The sequence below is a fragment of the Dama dama genome, chromosome 13 (genome assembly GCF_033118175.1).
Source record: "Dama dama isolate Ldn47 chromosome 13, ASM3311817v1, whole genome shotgun sequence".
Classification (NCBI taxonomy): domain Eukaryota; kingdom Metazoa; phylum Chordata; class Mammalia; order Artiodactyla; family Cervidae; genus Dama; species Dama dama.
In genome coordinates, this window is record NC_083693.1 from 25,314,028 (window position 1) to 25,336,499 (window position 22,472).

At 56.6% G+C, this 22,472-nt stretch overlaps 1 protein-coding gene across 6 annotated transcripts in view; it reads right to left on the bottom strand.

The window, feature by feature from the left end:
- Positions 1–22,472, bottom strand: part of KLHL25 (kelch like family member 25) — a 51,981-nt gene that overhangs the window by 5,230 nt on the left and 24,279 nt on the right. For 3 of the 6 annotated variants that reach the window (XM_061158649.1, XM_061158650.1, XM_061158651.1), the window contains one exon: positions 10,625–12,426. In XM_061158649.1, coding sequence (XP_061014632.1) covers positions 10,646–12,415 — 1,770 coding nt within the window. In that variant the 5' untranslated portion in view covers positions 12,416–12,426 and the 3' untranslated portion in view covers positions 10,625–10,645. Of the gene's footprint in view, positions 1–10,624; positions 12,430–22,472 lie in introns of all 6 variants that reach the window. The other 3 variants (XM_061158646.1, XM_061158647.1, XM_061158652.1) reach the window with 1 other exon arrangement.

A 22,472-nucleotide genomic window follows, 5' to 3' on the forward strand; every position in this document is an offset into this window, starting at 1 on the left:
GTGACAGGTAGAACTGGACATGGAACAATGGACTGGTTCCAAATTGGGAAAGGAGTACATCAAGGTTGTATACTGTCACCCTGCTTATTTAACTTATATGCAGAGTATATCATGCAAAATGCCAGGTTCGGTGAAGCACAAGCTGGAATCAAGATTGCCGGGAGAAATATCAATAACCTCAGATATGCAGATGACACCACCCTTATGGCAGAAAGCGAAGAGGAACCGAAGAGCCTCTTGATGAAAGTGAAAGAGGAGTGTGCTGTCTTAAAACTCAACATTCAAAAAACAAAGGAGGCAAGGATATACAATGGAAAAAAGACAACCTCTTTAACAAGTGGTGCTGGGAAAACTGGTCAACCACTTGTAAAAGAATGAAACTAGAACACTTTCTAACACCATACACAAAAATAAACTCAAAATGGATTAAAGATCTAAATGTAAGACCAGAAACTATAAAACTCCTAGAGGAGAACATAGGCAAAACACTCTCCGACATAAATCACAGCAAGATCCTCTATGACCCACCTCCCAGAATATTGGAAATAAAAGCAAAACTAAACAAATGGGACCTAATGAAACTTAAAAGCTTTTGCACTACAAAGGAAACTATAAGTAAGGTGAAAAGACAGCCCTCAGATTGGGAGAAAATAATAGCAAATGAAGAAACAGACAAAGGCTTCATCTCTAAAATATACAAGCAACTCCTGAAGCTCAATTCCAGAAAAATAAATGACCCAATCAAAAAATGGGCCAAAGAACTAAACAGACATTTCTCCAAAGAAGACATACAGATGGCTAACAAACACATGAAAAGATGCTCAACATCACTCATTATCAGAGAAATGCAAATCAAAACCACAATGAGGTACCATTACACGCCAGTCAGGATGGCTGCTATCCAAAAGTCTACAAGCAATAAATGCTGGAGAGGGTGTGGAGAAAAGGGAACCCTCTTACACTGTTGGTGGGAATGCAAACTAGTACAGCCACTATGGAAAACAGTGTGGAGATTTCTTAAAAAGCCGGAAATAGAACTGCCATATGACCCAGCAATCCCACTTCTGGGCATACACACTGAGGAAACCAGATCTGAAAGAGACACTTGCACCCCAATGTTCATCACAGCACTGTTTATAATAGCCAGGACATGGAAGCAACCTAGATGCCCATCAGCAGATGAATGGATAAGGAAGCTGTGGTGCATATACACCATGGAATATTACTCAGCCGTTAAAAAGAATTCATTTGAATCAGTTCTAATGAGATGGATGAAACTGGAGCCCATTATACAGAGTGAAGTAAGCCAGAAAGATAAAGAACATTACAGCATACTAACACATATATATGGAATTTAGAAAGAAGGTAACGATAACCCTATATGCAAAACAGAAAAAGAGACACAGAAGTACAGAACAGACTTTTGAACTCTGTGGGAGAAGGTGAGGGTGGGATGTTTCAAAAGAACAGCATGTATACTATCTATGGTGAAACAGATCACCAGCCCAGGTGGGATGCATGAGACAAGTGCTCGGGCCTGGTGCACTGGGAAGACCCAGAGGAATCGGGTGGAGAGGGAGGTGGGAGGGGGGATCAGGATGGGGAATACGTGTAAATCTATGGCTGATTCATATCAATGTATGACAAAACCCACTGAAATGCTATGAAGTAATTAGCCTCCAACTAATAAAAAAAATAAAAATAAAAACAACAAAGATCATGACGTCTGGTCCCATCACTTCATGGCAAATAGATGTGGAAACAATTGGAAACAGTGAGAGACTTTATTTTCTTGGGCTCCAAAATCATTGCAGATTGTGACTGCACCCATGAAATTAAAAGACGCTTGCTCCTTAGAAGAAAAGCTATGACAAACCTAGACAGCATATTAAAAAGCAAAGACATTACTTTGCCAACAAAGTTTCATAAAGTCAAAGCTATGGTTTTTCCAGTAATCATGTAAGGATGTAAGAGTTAGACCATAAAGAAAGCTGAGCGCTGAAGAATTGATGCTTTTGAACTGTGGTGTTGGGAGAAGACACTTGAGAGTCCCTTGGACTGCAAGGAGATCGAACTAGTCCATCCTAAAGGAGATCAGTCCTGCATATTCATTGGAAGGACTGATGTTGAAGCTCCAATACTTTGGCCACCTGATACGAAGAGCTGACTCACTGACTCTGATGCTGGGAAAGACTGAAGGCAGGAGGAGAAGGGGACGACAGAGGATGAGATTGTTGGATGGCATCACCAACTCAGTGGACATGAGTTTGAGCCAGGCTCCAGGAGTTGGTGATGGACAGGGAAGCCTGGCATGCTGCAGTCCATGGGGTCGCAAAGAGTCAGACATGACTGAGCGACTGAACTAAAAAAAAAGAAATAGTGCCATTTGCAGCATCATGCATGCACCTAAAGATTCATGCTAAGTGAAGTTAGAGAAAGGGAAGTATCATAGGATATCACTTATGGATAGGAAAAAATGATACAAATGAACCTATTTACAGAATAGAAACAGACTCCCAGGCTTAAGAGAATGAATTTATGGATACCAGAGGGGAAGAGCTGGGGGTTGGCACAGACTGGGAGTTTGAGGCTGACATGTACACACTGCTATATTTTAAAATGATAACGAGGGGCTCCCTGCTGGCTCTGGGGTAAAGAATCTGCCTGCTAATACAGGAGACTCAGGTCTGATCCCCAGTCTGGGAAGACCCCACACGCCATGGAGCAACTAAGCCCGGGAGCCTCAGCCCCTGAGCCTGCACGCCCTGGGGCCTGTGCTCCCCAACAAGAGAAGCCACTGCAGTGAGAAGCCCCCACACCATAACAGAGAACAGCCCCAACTCCCCAAAACTAGACAAAAGCCCACACGGCAACCAAGACCCAGCACAAACAATGCATGGCAGAAACCAGCGCAATGCTGGGAAGCAATTATCCTCCGATAAAAAGATTTTTTTTAGGTAATAAAAAAAGTTAAAAGATAACCAACAAGGATCTACTGAATAGCACAAGAAACTCTGCTCAATATTCTAAAATAACCTAAATGGGCAAAGAATATGAAAAAGAATACATAAAAGTAGACAGATAACTGAATCACTTTGTTGTACACCTGAAACTAACATAAGATTGTTCATCAGCTCTACTCCAATATAAAACAAAAATTCTTTAAATACTAAAAGAAAAAAATTAGAGATTAAAACAAGGACTGCTACTTTGCCAGAGGGTGTGGGAAGGACACCCTTAGACCTGCAGGACAGATAGGAGTTAGCTCGAGAGGCAAAGAGCAGTCCAGGCAAAAGTAGCATGTGCGAAGACCCTGGGGTGGGAGTCCTGCACTTCTGAGAATTTGAACGTAGGCCAGCGAGGTGGAAATGGTAAGGGAGGGCGGGCGGATGTGGTCAGAGAACGGGGCGGGAGGTGCACAGACGTGGTCACGGTTAGTCACGTCGTCAGGCGGGCAGCAGTGAACACGTTCATTCCTGCGCTCGACAAATACTCACCGCACGGCCTGTCAACCCCGACCCCACAGGACGGATGCAGCGGTGAACGAGGTCAGATGGCTGCGGAGCCCACACTCCGGAGCCGGGCTCATGTGGCATCCGCTCTGAGCTTCACGTTTTCCTGTGGAAAACGAGGAGAGAGACCTGCCTCCCAGAGAAGGATGGAGCCATCTAGCACATGTGAAAGGTTTAGTGTAACACGTCCTGGAAGCAACGAAGAAAACCCAACTGGCCAGTATGGTCGGTTTCTAAAGCCCAACCCACAGCGACAGCTCGGCGTAATCAGGCCTGACTCCAAGCAGGGATGTGGCCGTGGCCGTGTGTCCGTCCAGGAGGTGGGTCCCTGGCCAGAGCTCAGCTCCTGGGCTGCTCACCTAGCGGAGAAAGGACACAGGAGGCCCAGGGAGGAGCTGGAGGGGGTGCGGAGCGGGGAACACTTGGGACAGCGACGCAGGGCTGTCCCCCTCCGTGCGCTTCTGTTTTAACAACAGGCTCTCTGCAGACTTCCCTGGTGGTCCAGTTGCTAAGACTCCACGCGTCCAATGCAGGGGGCCCGGGTTCAATCCCTGGTCAGGGAACTAGATCCCGTATGCCGCAGCTAAGAGCTGGCATGCTGCAGCAAAGATGAAAGATCCCACGTGCCGAACCTGAGGGCTTCCTTGGTGGCTCAGATGTAAACATGAAACTAACACCCGCGCAGCCGAATACGTAAATAGATACTAAAAACAAAAACAGGCTTTCTGGAGTACTGGGGACAGGGCTGGGGTACTCGCCAAGGGTCTTCCCCACCCCAGCGGTCCACACCCATCCACGCACCATTTCCATGCCAGATGCCACTCTTACTTTGGCCGGCTGAGCGCCATGGGCTCAGAGATGGCCCTAAACCAAGGAGGCAGGTTTGTGCCAGGGGACGCAGACAACGCCCCCCGCCTCACGACACCCAACTGCCAGAGGGGGTGTCATGGGGACTCCAAAAGGAAAGAGATGGAGGCGCCCCCTCCCTGTAAACCCACACATTCAGCCATCCGAGAGGCAGAGACGACACCACCTCCAGCAGAGCTTCAGTCACCAGCGACCACATCCTCAGTCTTACAGCTCCGGGTGTCTTTCACCTGGGCAGTTGTCAGCCTGACAGCCGTGAAACAGCTACAAGGGCAGGGAGCTTACATCGAGGCGTAAGTCTGTACGTGCTTAAGTAACAGTATCACGAACACAATTCCAGCCAGCGCAGGGACCTGTGGACCTTTCTCCTTCAATGGGATGCAGCCCTCGCTCGCGCGGCTCTGGGAGGTGGACTCCGGCTCTGCCGAAGCTGCTGCAGCTCAGGGGTCAGCAAGCTCCCAGAAGGGGGCGCTGGGCAGGGTGACTGCTGTCTTCTCAGTGGGGCTGGTGAAAGCTCCCCATCCCTCCAAGGGCTTCACTAGCCAGAGCTCCTCACGGGCCCTGAACACCCAGAGGTGCTCTAAAGTGGTGAACCCAAAACTCGGGGGCCTGGGCCCCCCACCCCTGCCTGGCACACAAGGCGGACATGGGCTTCCCCTCGGGGCAGGGTGCCACTGCTGCCCAAGACCAAGCTCTGACCCGGTCGGGGGGAGCCCCTCTAGGCTGTCCTGAGATGCTGAGGAGGAGGAGGGGGCACCCCGAAGGCAGAGGAGCTGGGGAACAGCACTGCCCAGGCCTGCACCCCCTCCCAGGTCACCCAGGCCACCCTGCTCTGGGCCACCCGGAGTTTTGGCAGCTGCCTCTCTGGGACCTAGTTTCCTTATCTGTGAAACGGGACTGTATTAAAAAAAAAAAAAATGTTGCCTGCCACATCAGTAAACAAAAATGCTGCAGCCCTCAGCCATCGCCGCCTCCCGGGACGGTGCACCCGCAGGAGACTAGGAAGAGGACAGGGCACTGGCCCCAGTAGCTGAGGTGCGCATCAGAGGGGTGCGTGCAGAGAGCCCAAACCCCTGTATCATCCCACACACAGAAAAGAATTTTTGTGATGTCTGTGCTGTGCTGTGCTTAGTCACGTCCGACTCTTTGTGACCCCACGGACTGCAGCCCGCCAGGCTCCTCTGTCCATGGGATTCTCCAGGCAAGAATACTGGAGTGGGTTGCCATGTCTTCCTCCAGAGGATATTCCCAACCCAGGGATTGAACCCAGGTCTCCCGCATTGCAGGCAGATTCTTTACTATCTGAGCCAGCAGGGAAGCCCGAAAATACTGGAGTGGGTAGCCTATCCCTTTCTCCAGGGGATCTTCCAGACCCAGGAATCAAACCGGGGCCTCCTACATTGCAGATGGATTCTTTACCAGCTGAGCTGCTGTTTAAGTTATCTTTTCATGTTCCAACTCCCTGGTCATCATTGTACAATCTCCTATATACCCTGGCTCCCCCCTCTGACCTCTTCAGAGTGGTCCCTCAGAGCTGAGATGCTGCTTTCTGGACTTAAGTCCTGAGTTTTGTCTGAACAAAACATAATTCTCAACCCTTAGGTTATGCACTGTTTTTCCAGTCAACAGGACCCGTGTCCACCCGGCAGAGCAGATGTGGGGTCAGCGGTCACCCCACCGCCATGCACAGCCGCCCCACCAGGCCTTGTGACCGCCCTTCATGGTCCTGAGGGTCACCCACGGGGGGCCTGGCAGGCAGCCTGCAGCCACCAACGCCATCCTGGCTGGCACTGGGCCACACTGTGCAGACGGACGCATGGTGCTTTATCCCCCTGGTCGCACCAGCCCAGCTCTGAACCCGGAGCTCTGCGGTTTCCTCCTGGCCCCCACCTCTTTAAGGCAGGACAGGTCGTGCTGAATCCGCCCTTCTGTGGTGGCGGGGCCCCCGGAGTTCGGGTGGGGGGATCACAGGCTCAGCCTCTCCCAGAGCAGGACTGAAGGGTGTTCCCCCACCCCCTGGGGCTGGTCCCCCACGGTGCCCAGGAGGAGAAGACAGCTCCTGGCAGCCTGCATCTCTGCCCTGATGCTCTAAAGACCACAGGCCAGAGGCAGGCAGGGTCAGGATGGGGAGCTCAGGGAGAGAAAACAAGAGAAAAGAACGTCCATGCATGGTCTACACTTGGCGGGCAGCCCAGAGAGATGGGCGCCCGCCCCAGCTCCAGGGGCCTCCTGGCCACTGTCACCTAGAGACAAGGATCAGACTGCAACCCGGGAGCCAAGGGCTGGCCCTGGAGATCTTGCCGGCGGTGAGCTTCGAAGAGCGCCCCACCCCCACCGCCGGGCAGCACTCTTGTGGGCTGCAGCGGGCAGCGACCGGCGCCAGGGCACAGACACGGGGATGCTCGGGGCCTGGGTCTCCAGAGCCCCCTGCAGGCCTGGGGCCCGGCCAGGACTCAGATCCCGCTCCAGCCCTCCAGCTGTGGCCTGACACCAGCCGCCCACCCCGGGTCTCGATACCATCAGCACCTCTAATAAATGCTTCCGAGACAGAGCTAGCTCACGACTGAGAAACAGAACACTTGGGGGTGACCGGGGGAGTCACCGGGGTCGTGAGGAGGGGCTCTCCGGCTGGTGGTCCCTGGAGTCTCTGGCTTGGGGACCAGAGAGGCACTGCAGGCTGGACCCCAGGCTGGTCCGATGCCTGCAGGAGGGTCTGGGACAGCAGCCCAGGGAGGGGTGCACTCGGGAGATGCTGGGTACAGACCCCCTTCTCTGGCCCCAACACTGGGGCTTCCCAGCTGGCAGCCAGGCTGGGTGGAGGGGGGTTCCATGCTGGAGGGGGCAGGGGCAGCAGGGGCACTAGTCTCTGCTCAACCTGACCTCCGTGAGCCTTGCCGAGGGTGCCTGAGCCCAGCCCCTCACCCACTGCTGCTGTCTGGGCCCCTCCCACCCCGTCCACCTGCCACCCCCCACCCCCGGCCCAGGACCACCCTGAGGACCTGAGCCAGGGCCTTCTGCGTCGGTCCTGGCAGCAGCAGACACAGGTGGCCCTCTTGCCACAACCGTGCTATCCACCTGGAGCCAAGGGTGGGCCGGGCATACCCAGGCGTCACCCTCCGCCCCAGCGCCCCTGACGGGTCTTCATCCGAGACCACAGCACCCTGCCACGGGCTGGGGGTGGGTACCGAAAAGACAATGTCTGCGCGTCACTCAGCCAGGGGCACAGAAAGGGCAATCCCGACCGTGCGGGAGGGACCCTTCCAGAAGGAGGGGCTGGCCCAGGGGCTTCCCGATCCCGGGGCCACGGCCACCCAAAGCATCCCGAAACCATCACCACCATCCCCGCCTCATCACAGCCTCGGAGGAAAGCTGACTCTGAACCCGGCCCCTCACTTGATCTCTTCTACTCAACTGTTCTAATACTATTTTTATCCCCATTTCCCAGATGGGAAAGCTGAGGCTCAGGGAAGTTAAGCAACTGGCGTCAAGCAGCAAGAGTCAGAGCTGAGGGCCCACGCCTGCTTCCCTTCCCCAGTCCCTGAAACAGGGGAAAGTCCTGGGAAGGTTGAAGGCTCGTGGGGTCCTGCTGACCTCCTGCCCACCCTCTCCCACTTGGGAGGAACTGCCCTCCAGGGTCCCGAGGACAGGCCAACACCAGACAAGGTCCGAGCCTCTGGCCCTGGGCGGCCTGAGATGGGACGAGACGTCACGGCCCACAGGCGACCACAGGTTTCCAACAAGGAGACGCCAACGTTCTCTTTGAAGCCTGCTCCCCAGGGGACCCAGGTCTGTGGCTGGCCAGAGTTCTCAAGACAGCAGATTCAACAAAGAGAGCAGAGAAACCTTAATGGAGAGCAAAGCCTGTTCCCACCCAGGCCGTTCTTTACGAGGCCTCGCACCCTGTACAGATCTGACACCTTCGCGGGGGCCAGCCTTGCCTGCCTGCCGGGAATGGAGCCCTTTAAGGGCCTCGAAGGCCTGGCTGGATCTGACCTAACAGCTGAAAAAAGAAACATCAGATTCCATTCAGAAGCCACCCAGCCAAGTACAACTGCCTCCGCTGCGTGGAGTTTTCAGCATTCTTGTCAGCAGTCGCCAGGCCATTGAGGAATTTTCAGCTCAGGCCGGCTCCTCATGAGGTTCCTGTGGCTTGAACAGCGCGGGGCCAAGGGCTGGCTCCTCCGATCGGCAGGAGCACAGTGCAGCGGCTGTGGGCAGGGAGACGCTGGGACCAGGACAGCCTGGGGGGCGTCAAGGCGCCCCTGGCGTGACCTGGCATCTGATCCCAGACTCCCCCACGCTTCCTGGAGCCCCCAGGATTAACGCCTCTGCCTTCTGTCCACCAGGGGTCCCGGGACCTCACTGCCCCAAGGGATGAAGACCTGAGGCGAGCTAAGAGCCGGGACCTGACCATGGACGACCTTCTCCAACGCCCACCAGTCTACACCCCATCCCAGCCCCTGCACCCCTGCCAGGCTGGCTCAGGACACCCGAATCCAACCTCAGCGCTGGCCATGGGTCACCCCACAGGGGCTGCAGGAAAGCACCTCCTCAACCCCTCAGAAAGGGCCCCGCCAGGACAGGCTGGCCCCCTTCCCCTGACTGCATCCATCCTGCACCCCATCCCAGCCCCTGTGCCCCTGCCAGGCTGGCTCGGGACACCCAAATCCAACCTCAGCGCCGGTTGGATCACCCCGGTGGGCTGCAGGCAAGCCCTCTCCCACCCGTCAGAAAGGGCCCCGCCAGGACAGGCTGGCCCCCTTCCCCTGACTGCATCCGTCCTGCACCCTGGACAAGCCCCTCCTGCTATCCCCCTGCGATGCCCACAAGGAGCGCCTGAACATGTCACCTCGCCCCTGGCCTCCACTGTGGCCTTCCTGTTTCACGCAGTTACTTCATGGAACAATGTTGCCGAGATCAGAGAGCGTGGTAACCCGGGGTAACCAGGGCAGCCCTGCTGGGGGCTGTTCCCATGCTCCAAGGAAGACCTCCTCTCCATCTCATGGAGGGATGGGAAGAGATGAGAGGCTCCTCTGTGCACAGGGGAGCACACGGCTGCCGCCAGGAGGGGCCGGGCCCAGCGCAGGGCCACTGGGCCCGGTGCCATGGCCCCACCAAATGCCCACAGTGATGCCCGGCCCCGCGGCGCTCGTACCCACCCCCCTGAGCGCCCATCCACCCCCCTCCTGCTGTCATGGGCCCGCCCAGTGGGGCGCTCACCTTCGCTGCACTCCGGACTCGCCCAGAGCTACCACGGCTCTGAGCCCTGGGCCCCAGAGGCCCCGACTCCAATGGTCTAGGCTGAGGCCTGGGCTCAGCATTTGCACAGGACAGAATTAGTGGTCTTGCCCAAACAGAGGGGCTTCCCTGATAGCTCAGACGGTCAAGAATCTGCCTGTAATTGACCCAAGTTCAATCCCCAGAGGTCCGCTCTTAGCTTCTGGGAGGTGATCTGTGTCATACCCGATAGGAGGGTCTTTGTTTACAGGGAAGTCTGTGTGACCCAGGGGGGCTTTGGGTCACGCTGGACCAGCTGACTTGAGAGTAACTGTGTGGACAATCAATCAGTCACGCCCACACGGTGGGGCCCTGATAAAAACTCTGGACACCACGCTGTGTGAGCTCCCCTGGTGGGCGGTATTGTGCATGTGCCGTCACTCACGAATGCTGTCAGTACACGGGGCGTGGACGGGGTGCTCTGCGTCTGGACCCCCGTCCAGGGCTCTGCCCCAGGCATCTCCACCCTCTCCTCTTAATCCGCATCCTTTCCCTGTAAATAAATCATAATTGGGCATATACACCTTCAGCACATTCATGAGGGCTTCCAGTGCTGGATCTAAGATGGTTCTGGGGAACCCTCATCTCACAGCTGGTGTCTGCGACAGTGTTGTACACCCACACGTCCTTGGAGACCCCCATTTCCTGAGGGTGCCCTTGCACAGAGACTGTGCCCTCAGACTTCAAAAGAGCCTAAACACCACATAGGAATTGTCCACAGACCCCCTGATGACTGATCTGCAGCCAGGCCCCAGGAGCTAGTCTAAGACGGTTGCCCCCATCTGGCAAAAGGGTGACCTGCTTTGCTCAAGATTAACTAAGTGAGGGGGGGAGCTAGATTCTGGCTCCAGAGTAGAAAAAAGGGGTCCCAGAGGCCCCCCAGTCACCTGCTTCCTGACTGGTCCAGCCTCCCCTGCAAGATGCAGCCTTTGCCCCGAGTGGGTTCAGGCAGGGGAGAGGGGGCTCACCTGGCTGGCTCCGCAGCCGCCTCAGGCGGGCAGGTGCTTCCAGGTGCTGACGAAGGCCGTGGGGATGAGTGAGTAGGGCACGGTGGTGACGCAGTTCCACGTGTCCGAGGTGGGGTCGTAGCAGTCCAGGGTCTTACACCGCTGGGTGCCGAAGTAGCCCCCCACCACGTAGAGCTTGTTGCCCGACGCCAGCGCGTGGCAGGACATGCGCTTGGCGGTCATGTCCCCGATCCGCGTCCACTGGTTGCTCTCGCAGTCGAAGCGATAGGCGGAGGCGGCCGTGAACTCCGTGTCGCCGCCCATGATGAAGATCTGGCTGCCCAGCACGGCGGCCGCGGTGTAGCGCCAGGGCTGCGGACACTCGGCCTTGATGCTCCACCGGTTCTCCGACGGGTCATAGCACTGGACCTTGGACACCATGTCCCGGTGGATGCTCGTGCCGCCGAACACGAAGAGCTTCAGCTTGGCGCTCACCACCGCGGCGTTGCTTACGCCGTCCCTCAGCGGGGCCACCATGGTCCACTTGTTCGCCCCGGGGTCGTACTTCTCCACCTGCTTCAGCGAGACCGACGGCGAGGCCGGGAAGACGCCGGCCAGCGACGTGTGGCCCCCGACCACGTAGAGGCAATTCTCCAGCTCGGCGGAGCCGTGGCCGAAGCGGGCGATCAGCATGGGCGCCGCCTTGGACCACTCCTCGTGGACTGTGTTGTACACCCACACGTCCTTGGAGACCCCGTTCTCGGAGCCCCGGCCCCCCGTGACGTAGACCTTGCAGCCGATGGCCGAGGCGCTGAACTCCTTGCGGGGGCTGGGCAGGTCCGCCTTGGGGATGATCTCCTTGGCCTTGTGGTCCACCTGGTAGATCTTGTCACACATAAAGGTCTGGCCCCCGAGGATGAGCAGTGTGTGGCCGGCCCGGCGCGGCCGGGCGCAAGGGCTGGTGACTACGCCGTCGTTCTGCAGGATCCGGGCCTTGCAGCGCAGCGCCTCGTCCACCAGCAGCCGCGTGCGCTCATCCGCCATGAGCAGGGCGTCTCCGGACACGGCCTCCTTCAGGCAGTCGGAGGGAAGCAGGGCCAGCCGCACGCCGCGGAGGAGCTCGGGCAGGTGGGCCTTGCGCTGCTCCAGGTCGTGCCGGACCCACTGCAGCACGGCCTCGAAGACCACGCGCTCGTCCTCCGCCTCCAGCTCGTCGCTGGAGACGAGGTCCATCAGAGTGTCCTTGGAGAGGCTGTTGAAGTCGTCACTCTGGCGCACGGCCTCGAAGTGCACCAGGCACATGCGCCAGGAGAACTCGTAGAGCCGGCGACACTGGTGGGCGTCCGACAGCAGCATCATGCCCAGGCAGTTGGATGGGAACAGGTTCTTCTCCAGGAACTCAGCAGCAGCGTCCCGCACGTCGTGGAACTGCAGCATGTCGCCCGCCTCCAGCAGCGACTCGGCGTTCTCCTCGTTGATGACGATGCGCGACGAGTAGGCGAAGTCCAGCAGCAGCTCCAGCACCTCGGGGTGCAGGTTGTCCTGGAAGTTGACCGTGTCGTCGTGGCTCTCCCGCAGGCCGTGGCTGAACATGGCCTCGAAGTAGCGGCTGGAGGCGGCCAGCACGGCGCGGTGGCAGGGGAAGGCGCGGTCGCCGGCCCAGAGCGTCACGTCGGTGAACATGCGGTGCTTGCGCAGCGTGTTGAGGTGCGCCAGCACGCAGTCGGGGTGCGAGGCCTTGTGGAACAGCGTGATGTTCATGGAGCCCGTGCTGCCCCGCGACTTGCGGGTCTCGTGGACGCTGACCGACATGCTGAGCCGACCTGCTGTGGGGGCAGGGGGAAGGACGGGGCCACAGGTGAGAGGGGGCCAGGCCCCGGCTCCCCGCTGGGTCCCCCAAACCCAGCACCAGCCCCCGCCACCCCTGCCACACCTAGACCAAGCCCTGCCCCTCAATCTGACGGCCAAAGGATGACTCGGGTGGTAAAGCCTGAGGTTCATCTCTGGATAAGAGCCTGCCCAGGTGACCTTGACCTAGAGTCATCTCCCGCGGTTGCAAGAACATGCCACGTTGTCCCCAGCCCGGTTAAGAAGATGGCAGGTGGGCTCGCGTCCCTGGTGGCTCAGGGGTAAAGAACCCCCGTGCCAATGCAGGAGACATGGGATCCCTGATCTGGGAAGATCTCACATGCTGGGGAGCAACTAAGCCCGTGTACCCCTACTGAGCGGGTGCTCCAGAGCCCGGGAGCCGCAACTACTGAGCCCACGAGCCGCCACAGCTGAAGGTGGTGCGCCCCAGAGCCTGTGCTCTGCAACGAGAAGCCCCTGCAATGAGAAGCCGGTGCTCTGAAGCTGGAGAGGAGCTCCTGCTTGCTGCAACTAGAGAGAAGCCTACACAGCAACGAAGAGCCAGCACAGCCAAAAAGAAATAAATCTTAATAAAAAAGAGGACAGCGGGGCAGTGCTAAGCAGCATGTGCTCTGGAGACACTCCTCGGCTCAGGGATGCTGCTGCATGGCCCCATTCTGCAGCCGGGGAAGCCAAGGCTCAGAGAGGCGCCCCAGCTGCCTGACCCCTGCAGCCAGGATTCCCACGTGGGCCGTCTGGTTCCAGCCCAGCTGCCACCCCGTTAGCCAAGCAGACTCACATTCGTGCAGGGGGACTTTTGCAAACTTCCCCAAGGAGCCACAGACCCCAGGCAGAGGCTCATGCCCTCACTCTGCTCCCAGCGGGGCCCTGTCCTGAGCCGGGCTCCAGGCAGCCTCGGCCACACTCCTCATCCCCCTTGCCCTTGGAAAGCTCCCCCTGAGCCACTGTCACAGCCCAAGCGCTCAGTGTAGGCACGCTCTGCAAATCCAGGGCTCTCTAGGGGCCTCTGGACCCAGCTGCAATGAGGCCAGCTGGCCTGTGGCTCACCCCCTGGACACCTGCTCAAGTCTGAATCCCAGTGGGAAGCCGAGACCAAGTCCTGGGCAACAGCGGGACACTAAAGCAATCCGGATCTGCCTCAACCGCAGCAGCCGGAACACCTGCAGCCAGCGGAGCCTCCCTGGTCCCGATAGGTGACTCCAGGCCCCTGGGCCACAGCGAGCGCCTCATGTACCCTGGTCTGCCCATCTCTGCTGGTCCCCAGCAGACACGGGCTCAAGGGTGGGGATCCCAAAACACTTTAATTAATAAAGTCTGGCCAATGACACGACCCCAGACCCCACTATGGTGCTATGGACACGAGGCTCAGCCAACAGGCAGGGAAACCCTAGGCCTCGAAGTGGCCAAAAGCAAACTGCATTCAGCATCCTGAACCCAGAAGTCTGTGCTTCCAGCTGGTAATGAGGCCAGAAAAACCCCCTTTTCATTTTTACTTTGAAAAGTGTGTAACTCCCCTGACCCCTCCTCAACTCCAAGTCACATTTATACTGAAGCAACGATCTGGTAACTTTATTTTCTTGGGCTCCAAAATCACTGAGATGGTGACTGCAGCCATGAAATTAAAAGACACTTGCTCCTTGGAAGAAAAGCAATGACAAACCTACAGTGTATTAAAAAGCAGAGACATCACTTTGCCCACAAAGATCCGTATAGTCAAAGCTATGGTTTATCTAGTAGTCATGTATGCATGTGAGAGCTGGACCATAAAGAAGGCTGAGCATCAAAGAACTTATGCTTTTGAACTGGTGTAGTGTTGGCAAAGACTCTTGAGAGTCCCTTGGACAGCAAGAAGATCAATCAAGTCAATCCTAAAGGAAATCAACCCTGAATATTCATTGGAGGGACTGATGCTGAAGCTCCAATGCTTTGGCCACCTGAATTGAAAAGCTGATTCATTGGAAGAGACCCTGATGCTGGGAAAGATTGAGGGCAGGAGGACAAGGGGGTGACAGAAAATGAGATGGTTGGATGGCAATACCGACTCGATGGACATGAGTCTAAGCAAACTCCAGGAGCTGGTGAAGGACAGGGAAGCCTGGCGTGCTGCAGTTCATGGGGTCGCAAAGAGTTGGACACAACTGAATAACTGAACAACAATGACCTGATGAAGGAAGGCGGCACTCCAGCTTTGGTGGATTGTAAATTAGAGTCCAAGTGCACGGCTGTCTCCCTTGCTCACTCCTGTCCTGGCAAAGAACCAGGGAAGCCACAGTGACGTGATCAGAGTTGCCCGGGCAGGTCCCCAGCTCCCAGGCCAGGTGGGGAAGTCACTGGAGCTGGGCCTGGCCTTGCTGCTCTGGGCCCCAAGCTCCAGGCAGACTGTGAGCCGGTGGCCCACCAGGAACATTGCTGCGCAAACCAGCCACCGTGGGCCATGGGGCTCGGGTGAAGAGATCAGGCTCAGAGGTGTGTGCCTGTCCGTGTGCAGTCCGCGGGAGTGGGAGAATGCAGGACCCCACACCCAGACTATACACAGTGGCCCTGTGCCACCACCCACCCAGGGGCACCGCTCTCCTCTGCAACTCTGTTTCCTCTTTTGTAAGACAAGGCCTGCCCTCTTCAGGCCTCCTGAGAGCCCCCCACTTGTTGGCAATTATTTACAGAGCTTGACCCTCAAGCCTGGCCCTGGGACCGGGTGTCACAGACGACAGGCTGTGCTGACCTGGCCTCACGAGCTCAGCAGCGGCAACCCCCAACCAGGTCTGAACTGCCCACCCTCGATTCCAGACCGCACAGCACGGTCCCCACACCTCGTGTGACTGCTTAATCCTCATTCCCGCTTCTGCCCCTCAATCACCAGACACTTTCCCAAATGCGGCCATCCACCGGGGCTTCCCAGGTGGCTCAGTGGTGAAGAATCCGCCTTCCGATGCAGGAGACGTGGAAGACCTGAGTTCAATCCCTGGCTCGGGAAGATCCCCCACAGGAGCAAATGGCAGCCCACTCCAGTATTCTTGTCTGGAGAATCCCATGCTCAGAGAAGCCTGGAGGGCTACAGTCTGCGGGGTTGCACAGCGTTGGACACGACTAAACACACACACACATGTGCAACTGGGTGATGCCATCCACCACGCCCCTGTGTGCCAGGGCCTTTAGAGGGACGTGGCCTCTGATCTAGGGGCGCCTGGGGGACTGGCTCCAAGGACTCGGTTCGGGGCCCTCACGGTGAGGCTGGACCTCAGTTCCTGCTGTCCCACAGCCACACCTGCTCTCGGACCCTGAGCACCGCTGCCTGGTGCCCCAGCCAGCCAGGAAGCCAGGCTGCTTCTGAGCCCCACTGGAGTGTGGTCTTGAACGCTGGGGCCTGGACACCCATGTGGGCACCCAAGTCCTCCTAGACTCACTTTACAGACAGCGCCGGGGCGGAATGCCAGCCATGTGACCAGGAAGTCACCAGTGCCTGCTCCTGCGGGGGGTGGGGGCTCGGAGGCTGCTGCCCACAGGGCCTGGCCCCAGGGCCAGCCCGAGAGTGGACAGCCCTGCTCTCCCCACGCGGTGACACGTGGACACACACTCTAAGCCCTCTCAGGCTTTCTGGCCCCGTGTGGCCTGCTTCCCTCCATCCCGGGCCCAGGTCCATGCTGGGGTGGCCAGCCCGGGAGCCGTGGGGTTGGGCTGGGCCTGCCTCCGCCCTGGGGTGCTGTGCTCAGGACCGCCCTGGAGGGATCCAGGTGGAGACGCCCCTGGGGGGGACGTCAGGGGCAGGACAGAGTGGGACTCCAAGATGAAAAAGTGACCCAGAGCACAGCAAACCCTGACAGAGTGGCCACATGTGCCCGCAGAATGAGGTCAGGTGACCTCTCTGAGGGCAGCGCTGAGTGGGCGGCTGGGGCCCAGAGTTGACTCCTGCTCGGCAGAGGATGCCTGCCCGCGGGCGCCAACCCCCTCCCAGGCCAAGATCCTGAGGTGCCCAGATACACCCAGAGGGCCCCCACATGGCGGCCGGCCTGGCTCCGTGGAGCAGAGCCGGGAGCAGGGGTGCCTTCCAGGCCGGCCGCCTCCCTGTCTGCCCCACGTCCTCTCAGGAGATGCCAGGACCTGAGCCAGCGTTTTAGCAACAGCCCCGAAGCCCCAGGATTCCAGGGAGTGAGACCCCCACTGGCCCCAGTTTACAGACAGGAATACTGAGGCCCAGACATAGGGAGGGGACCACAGTGTCCACCCGGGGCCCACAGGTACCCAGGGCTGCCCTTCAGCTCTGGGCCAGCAGCATGGGAGGTCAGGCCTGGGAGCCGGGGTGCCCCCGGGGTTGTGTGCCCCACCCTGGGCTCCTCACCTCAGCTACAAGATCCCCAGAAGCCAAAGTGTTCCCTCCACTGTGACATGTCTGAGAAAGTTCTCAGTGTTCCCCCAAACCTGCGAAACAGCACCAACACGCTCCCTGGTGCTCAAATCCCACCCCACCCCACACACACACACACCTGTTCACACGAGTCTTATGGCCCCACCTCCTACACGAGTCCCTGTCTGACCCTCCCCACCACCCCGACTCACAGAACCCCCACACCAGCCTCTGCTTCTGCTCGGGTCTGAGTCCACCCAGAGACCAGAGGGCATCCTTTAAAAAGCATCACCTGGATCACACCACACCCAGCTCTAAGCTCACCAGGGACGTCTCAGCACTCTCGGTAAAATCCCAGGTCCCCACCGTGGCCCCCGCATCCTCACACGCTGCTATTTCCCGACGAGCTGCCCCTCCAACCCTGCTGGACGCATCCCTGGCCTCAGGACCTTTGCATGAGCTGCTCTTCTGCCTGAAATGCTCTGCCGTCCACCCGCTGTCCCTGAGTGGCTCGCTCACTCTGCTCCTGACTGTGGCCGCCTTGTTGAGGTCATCTCCTCTCCACACCTCCCCCACTTACAGCACTTGTCACAGCTTACAACCACAGGCTTATCTGCCTCCTGTATCTCCGGCCCCTGAAGGCAAGGACCGTGTGTGGTGCTAACTGACGGGACCTGGCACGGAGCGGAGGCTCGGCTGGACTGAATGACCAAGACGAGATGCGCACAGCGCGCAGGCTCTCCTTGCTAATATCCTCTGAGGTGCTCACACGGCTGCGCTCCAGACCTAGAGAAGATGTAGGCTGAGACCCAGCTGTGGATGCTACCAGGCCGACTGTGAGAACGGACCCAAGTGGGAGACCCTTGAGCCAGCAGGGCACCCCCTCCTGCTTACCCGGATACCCGCCTGTTCTCAGGAACCACTCTCTTCCCGCTCCAGGCTGTTTAGACATGAGATCTATGGGATCCAGGGCCGGCCAAAACAGCGCATCCCTGGGTCCCAGCATCTGCCGAGCCATGGTGACAGGCCCCACACCCAGGAGGGGCCTGGAGACGCTAGTCTGAGGTGCTGACTCCGCTGCAGGGTGATGCGGCATCTGTCCCTGGGGCTGCTGAGAGGCTGAGCACAGGCCGGGAGCGCAGGGCCGCCCCAGACGGGAGCTGCACACAGGAGGAGCACGGGGCTTGGTGACCGGCGACCTGAGGCCATCTGCCCCTTCCTTCCCGTCCCGGGCCGCCGGGAGTCCCAGTGAATGCAAGGACTCACGGGGACGTGGGGACAGGACGCTGGCCTTGCCAGGGGGCCTCGGCGGGAGGAGTCCTGCCACTCCTCCCACCACCAGGGGAGGCCACCCCATTCACCAAGAATGAGTTTCATGAGATGATTTCCAGTGACTGGGGCTGCAGGACAGTGAGCCGGAAGGTTCCCAGCGGCGGGAGGGGTGAGCGCCGAAAGCGTGGGCCAAGTCCAGTGAGCTGGGTGCCTGCTGAGCGACACCGCGGCCGTCGCTGCAGCCTGGACCACACATTTGACCTGATGTACGCCCAGCGTGCCTCTGGTCACGGCCACGTGGGTGGGGGCACGGAGGAAGGAGTGTTTTCTGGGGCCCGTGAGGACATGGCTGCCCTTGAGGAGGACTATGAGGAGGCTGGTGTGGATTCTGCTGGGAGAGGGAGAGGAAAAAGGGGAGGAATACTAACTACCATTCCTCTGAGCCCTGCAGCCTGCCATGCTCAGAGCTTCAGCTTCGGCATTAGCTGACAGGTGCAAAAACTTTCCAACTGGACTGTCTTCGCGTCAACTGTGATCATGTACTGCTTTTCCATGAGTACCTGTAAGACTCCTCTCCTGTCTCAAAACTAAAGATTTTGAGAAGGGAGGGGAAAAAAAAAAAAAAAAAAAACACAACAGTGTGTTTGTAGAGTCAGGTCTGTCCTGGCTCTTGGAAGCCTGTCTCCACGGACCCCTGCCTTCGGGGGCCCCAGTAAGTCGGACACTCTCGAGCTGTAGGCATCTCAGGATTATTCTGATGACCTAAGCGTCACCCCAGGCTCTGAGGGATACGAGGCACATCAATGACCTGCACACACTGCCAGGCTCCCGATGAGTGATTTATCATCCCGCTAAGTATCGATCCACCTCCTACAACAGCTCCGCTCCTGTGACCACAGGCTTTCCCTACAGGGAAGCAGTTAAGATGCACCAAACAAAAGGGACGGGATCAATGGCAGGAGACCAGGATGGGGCGCTCACCTGCTCCCACCAAATGCTAATGATACACTTGCAAGCGGAACGGCTCACGCACAACACCTACTGAATGCCGCCGTAAGGCCACAGACTCCTCAAAGGGAAAGAAAACCTCAGTGTAACCACGCAGGACACAAGGACAAAGAAAGGAATCGGAATAAGGCCCGTGCCCCAGGGAGGGAGCTGTGGAGGACAGGTCCCTGCAAGCTGGGGAGTCCTCTCACTGGCGGGGAGATCAGGCTAGACAGAGGGGGCGCTTCGGAGCCGGGGAGGAGAGCGTGGCAACCGGTCTGCAGAAGGCACCACAGAAAGGAACCGCACGGGAGGTGGGCCCCGCTGCCCAGAGCTCCCCCGAGTCACTCATCTGCTGGTGCGGGTGGGGCTGGGCGCTGACTCAGGTTTCAGAGGTCAGACCCAGGAAGAGGACAGGGGCTGGCCGCGTGAAGATGGCCTGAAGGGGCTGGGGTGTGGCAACTGAGGGTGTGCTTGGGAGCAGCGAGGGCCCGCCAGAGAGGTAAGCGGGGAGCCCTGGGAGAGGGGCCAGACCATCATAAGGGTGTGCTTCTCTGCGACTGCTCCTTGGCAACAGGACACCGCCTGCAGGAGCTCTGGGGATGGGAGTGAGTTGCCGCTCTAAGACCCGCAAGCAGGTGCCAAGCGCTGTGCCCGCTGTCCCGGGAGCACACAGACGGCAGCTGCCCCCAGGAGACCCACATGGTGGCAGTGGTTTAGTTGCTAAGTCATGTCCGACTCTTGCGACCCCAGGGACTGTAGCCTGCCAGGCTCCTCCGTCCATGGGATTCTCCAATCAAGAATACTGGAGTGGGTTGCCATTTCCTTCTCCAGGGGATCTTCCTGACCCAGGTGTCCTGCACTGCAGGCAGATTCTTTACCAACTGAGCTACCAGGGGATTCCCAAGCAGACCCACGAGCAGGCTCCAAACCCTGCTCCCGCTGTCCCCGGAGTGGCCTGGACAAAAGCTGCCACTATGAGACCTGCAAACAGACGCCAAGTGCTGCCCACGCCATCCCAATGGTGCACAAGGGCCTCTGCGCCTGCACACCCCATGTCAAGGGAGGAACGGCCAGCACAGGCAGAAGAGATGGCAAGCATTCAAACTGAGGGAAGGCTCTCGATTGGCAAAGACGGCAGAGCAGAAGGACTCGAGCTCACCTCCTCTCACAAAAACCTCAAAATCACAATGAGCTGCTGAACGACCATCAGCAGAAAAAGACAGGAAGCTACAAAAAAAAAAAAAAAAAAAACAACACACATCTTACATTCAAAGACAAAGAAGCTGCCACGAGATAGTAGGAGGAGTGCTTTCATGACACCATCAGATCCTGCAGCCACCAGGTGAGAGGCCCACAGGTTGGAAAGCAATTGCATCACAGAGGTTCTCCCACCGGAGAGTCCTGAGCACCTGCTCGGCTCCCCAGCCTGAGGGTCTGGCATCGGGACGAAGAGCCCTCAGAGCATTTGGCTTTGAAGGCCAGTGGGGCTGGAGTGCAGGGGCTCCGCAGGACTGGGAAAAACAGAGACTCCACCCTGGGAGGGCGCGCAGGGCTTCCCTACACCGAGACCCGGCCCAAAGCAAGAACTCCATGGGACCCGGGGCTGGACCTACCTATGAGTCCTGGAGGGCCTCCTGGGAAGGCAAGGGTTGGCTGTGGCTGACTGCCCGACAGGACGCTGATGGCAGAGGCCCGAGAGAATACTGACCAGTGTTAGCTCTCCCAGAGGCTGCCGTTTTGGCATCAAGACCTGGCCTTACCCAGTAACCTACAGGAGCCGGTGCTGGAACGCCTCAGGCCCAACAGGAGCATATGAACACAGCCCCACACGTCGACAGCCCGCCTAAAGCAGTACTGAGCTCCATCACCTCTAAACACACCACTGGACGCAGCTCTGCCCACCACCGGGACAGGACCCAGCTCCACATGCCAGTGGGCACACACCAGTCCTGCCCACCAGGAAGCCTGAACAGGCCCCAGGACCAGCTGTAAATGGAAAGTAACCTTTAAAATTGTATAAAAATAACAATAAATAAAAAATCTTTAAAGATTAAAAGCAAAAAGAAAGGACACAAAATGTACCTCTGTAATACTACGCTGTGCCAAAAAAAATTAAAATTAAAAATTGTTTTAAACTTAAAAAAAAAATACACTAGGAAGAATTAATAGCAGAAAAACAGGCAGAAGAACAAATAATTGAGCTGAAGGAGAGTGTTGGAAATCACTGCAGTGTAACAGAATAAAGAAAAAAGGATGAAAAGAAATGAGGACAGTCTCAGAGACCTCTGGAACAACATTAAACACACCAACAATGGCATTTTAGGGGTCCCAAAAGGGAACGAACAGACCTGAGAAAATATTTGAAGACATAATAGCTGAAAACTTCCCCAGCACAAGAAAGGAAACACTCAAATCCAAGAAGCACAGAGTCTCATACAAAACAAACCCAAGGAGGAAGAGGATGAGACATAGATTAATCACACTGAAAAAAATTAAAGACGAGGAAAAATCACTGAAAGCCCAAGAGAAAAGCAACAAGTAACATATAAGGGAATCCCCACAAGGTAACAGTTGGTTTTTCAGAAGAAACTCTGCAAGCCAGAAGGGAGCAGCACAATATATTTAAAGTGAGGAAAGGAAAAAAAAAAAAAAATCTACAACCAAAAATACTCTATCCACCAAGGTTCATCATTCAGATTAGATGGAGAGATCAAAAGGTTTACAGACAAGCAAAAGCTAAGAGAATTCAGCACCACCAAACTAGCCTTAAAACAAATCCTAAAGGAACTTCTCTAAGTGGAAAAGAAAAGGCCACAATGACAATAGAATCAAGAAAATTACAAATGGGAAAGCTCATCAGTAAAGGCAAACCCAAAGTAAAGGCAAATAAATTCAACAACTACACATTAAATATAATATCAAAGCCAGCAACAGTGAGTAGATGAGACTACAAATGCAGGATACTGGAGATGCATTGGGTAAAAAAGAGGTCGGCAACTTAAAACAAACCGGCACATAAATATCAAACCTGCAATATCAAAACCTCCCAGGAACCACAAACCAAGAATCTACAGCAAATACACAAGCAATAAAGAAAAGGCAATCCAAATACAATAAAGACAGACATCAAATCAAAAGATTACAAAAAAAGAGAATAAGATCTACAAAAATAAAACAATTAAAATGGCAATAAGAACATACATATCGATAATTAGCTTACATGTAAATAGATTAAAGGCTCTAACCAAAAGACATCGACTGGCTGAATGGATATAAAAACAAGACCTGTATATGTGCTGTCTACAAGGGACATACTTCAGATCTAGGGACAAATATAAAGTGAGGAGATGAGAAAAGGTACTCCATGCAAATGGAAATCGAAATCTGGAGCAGCAA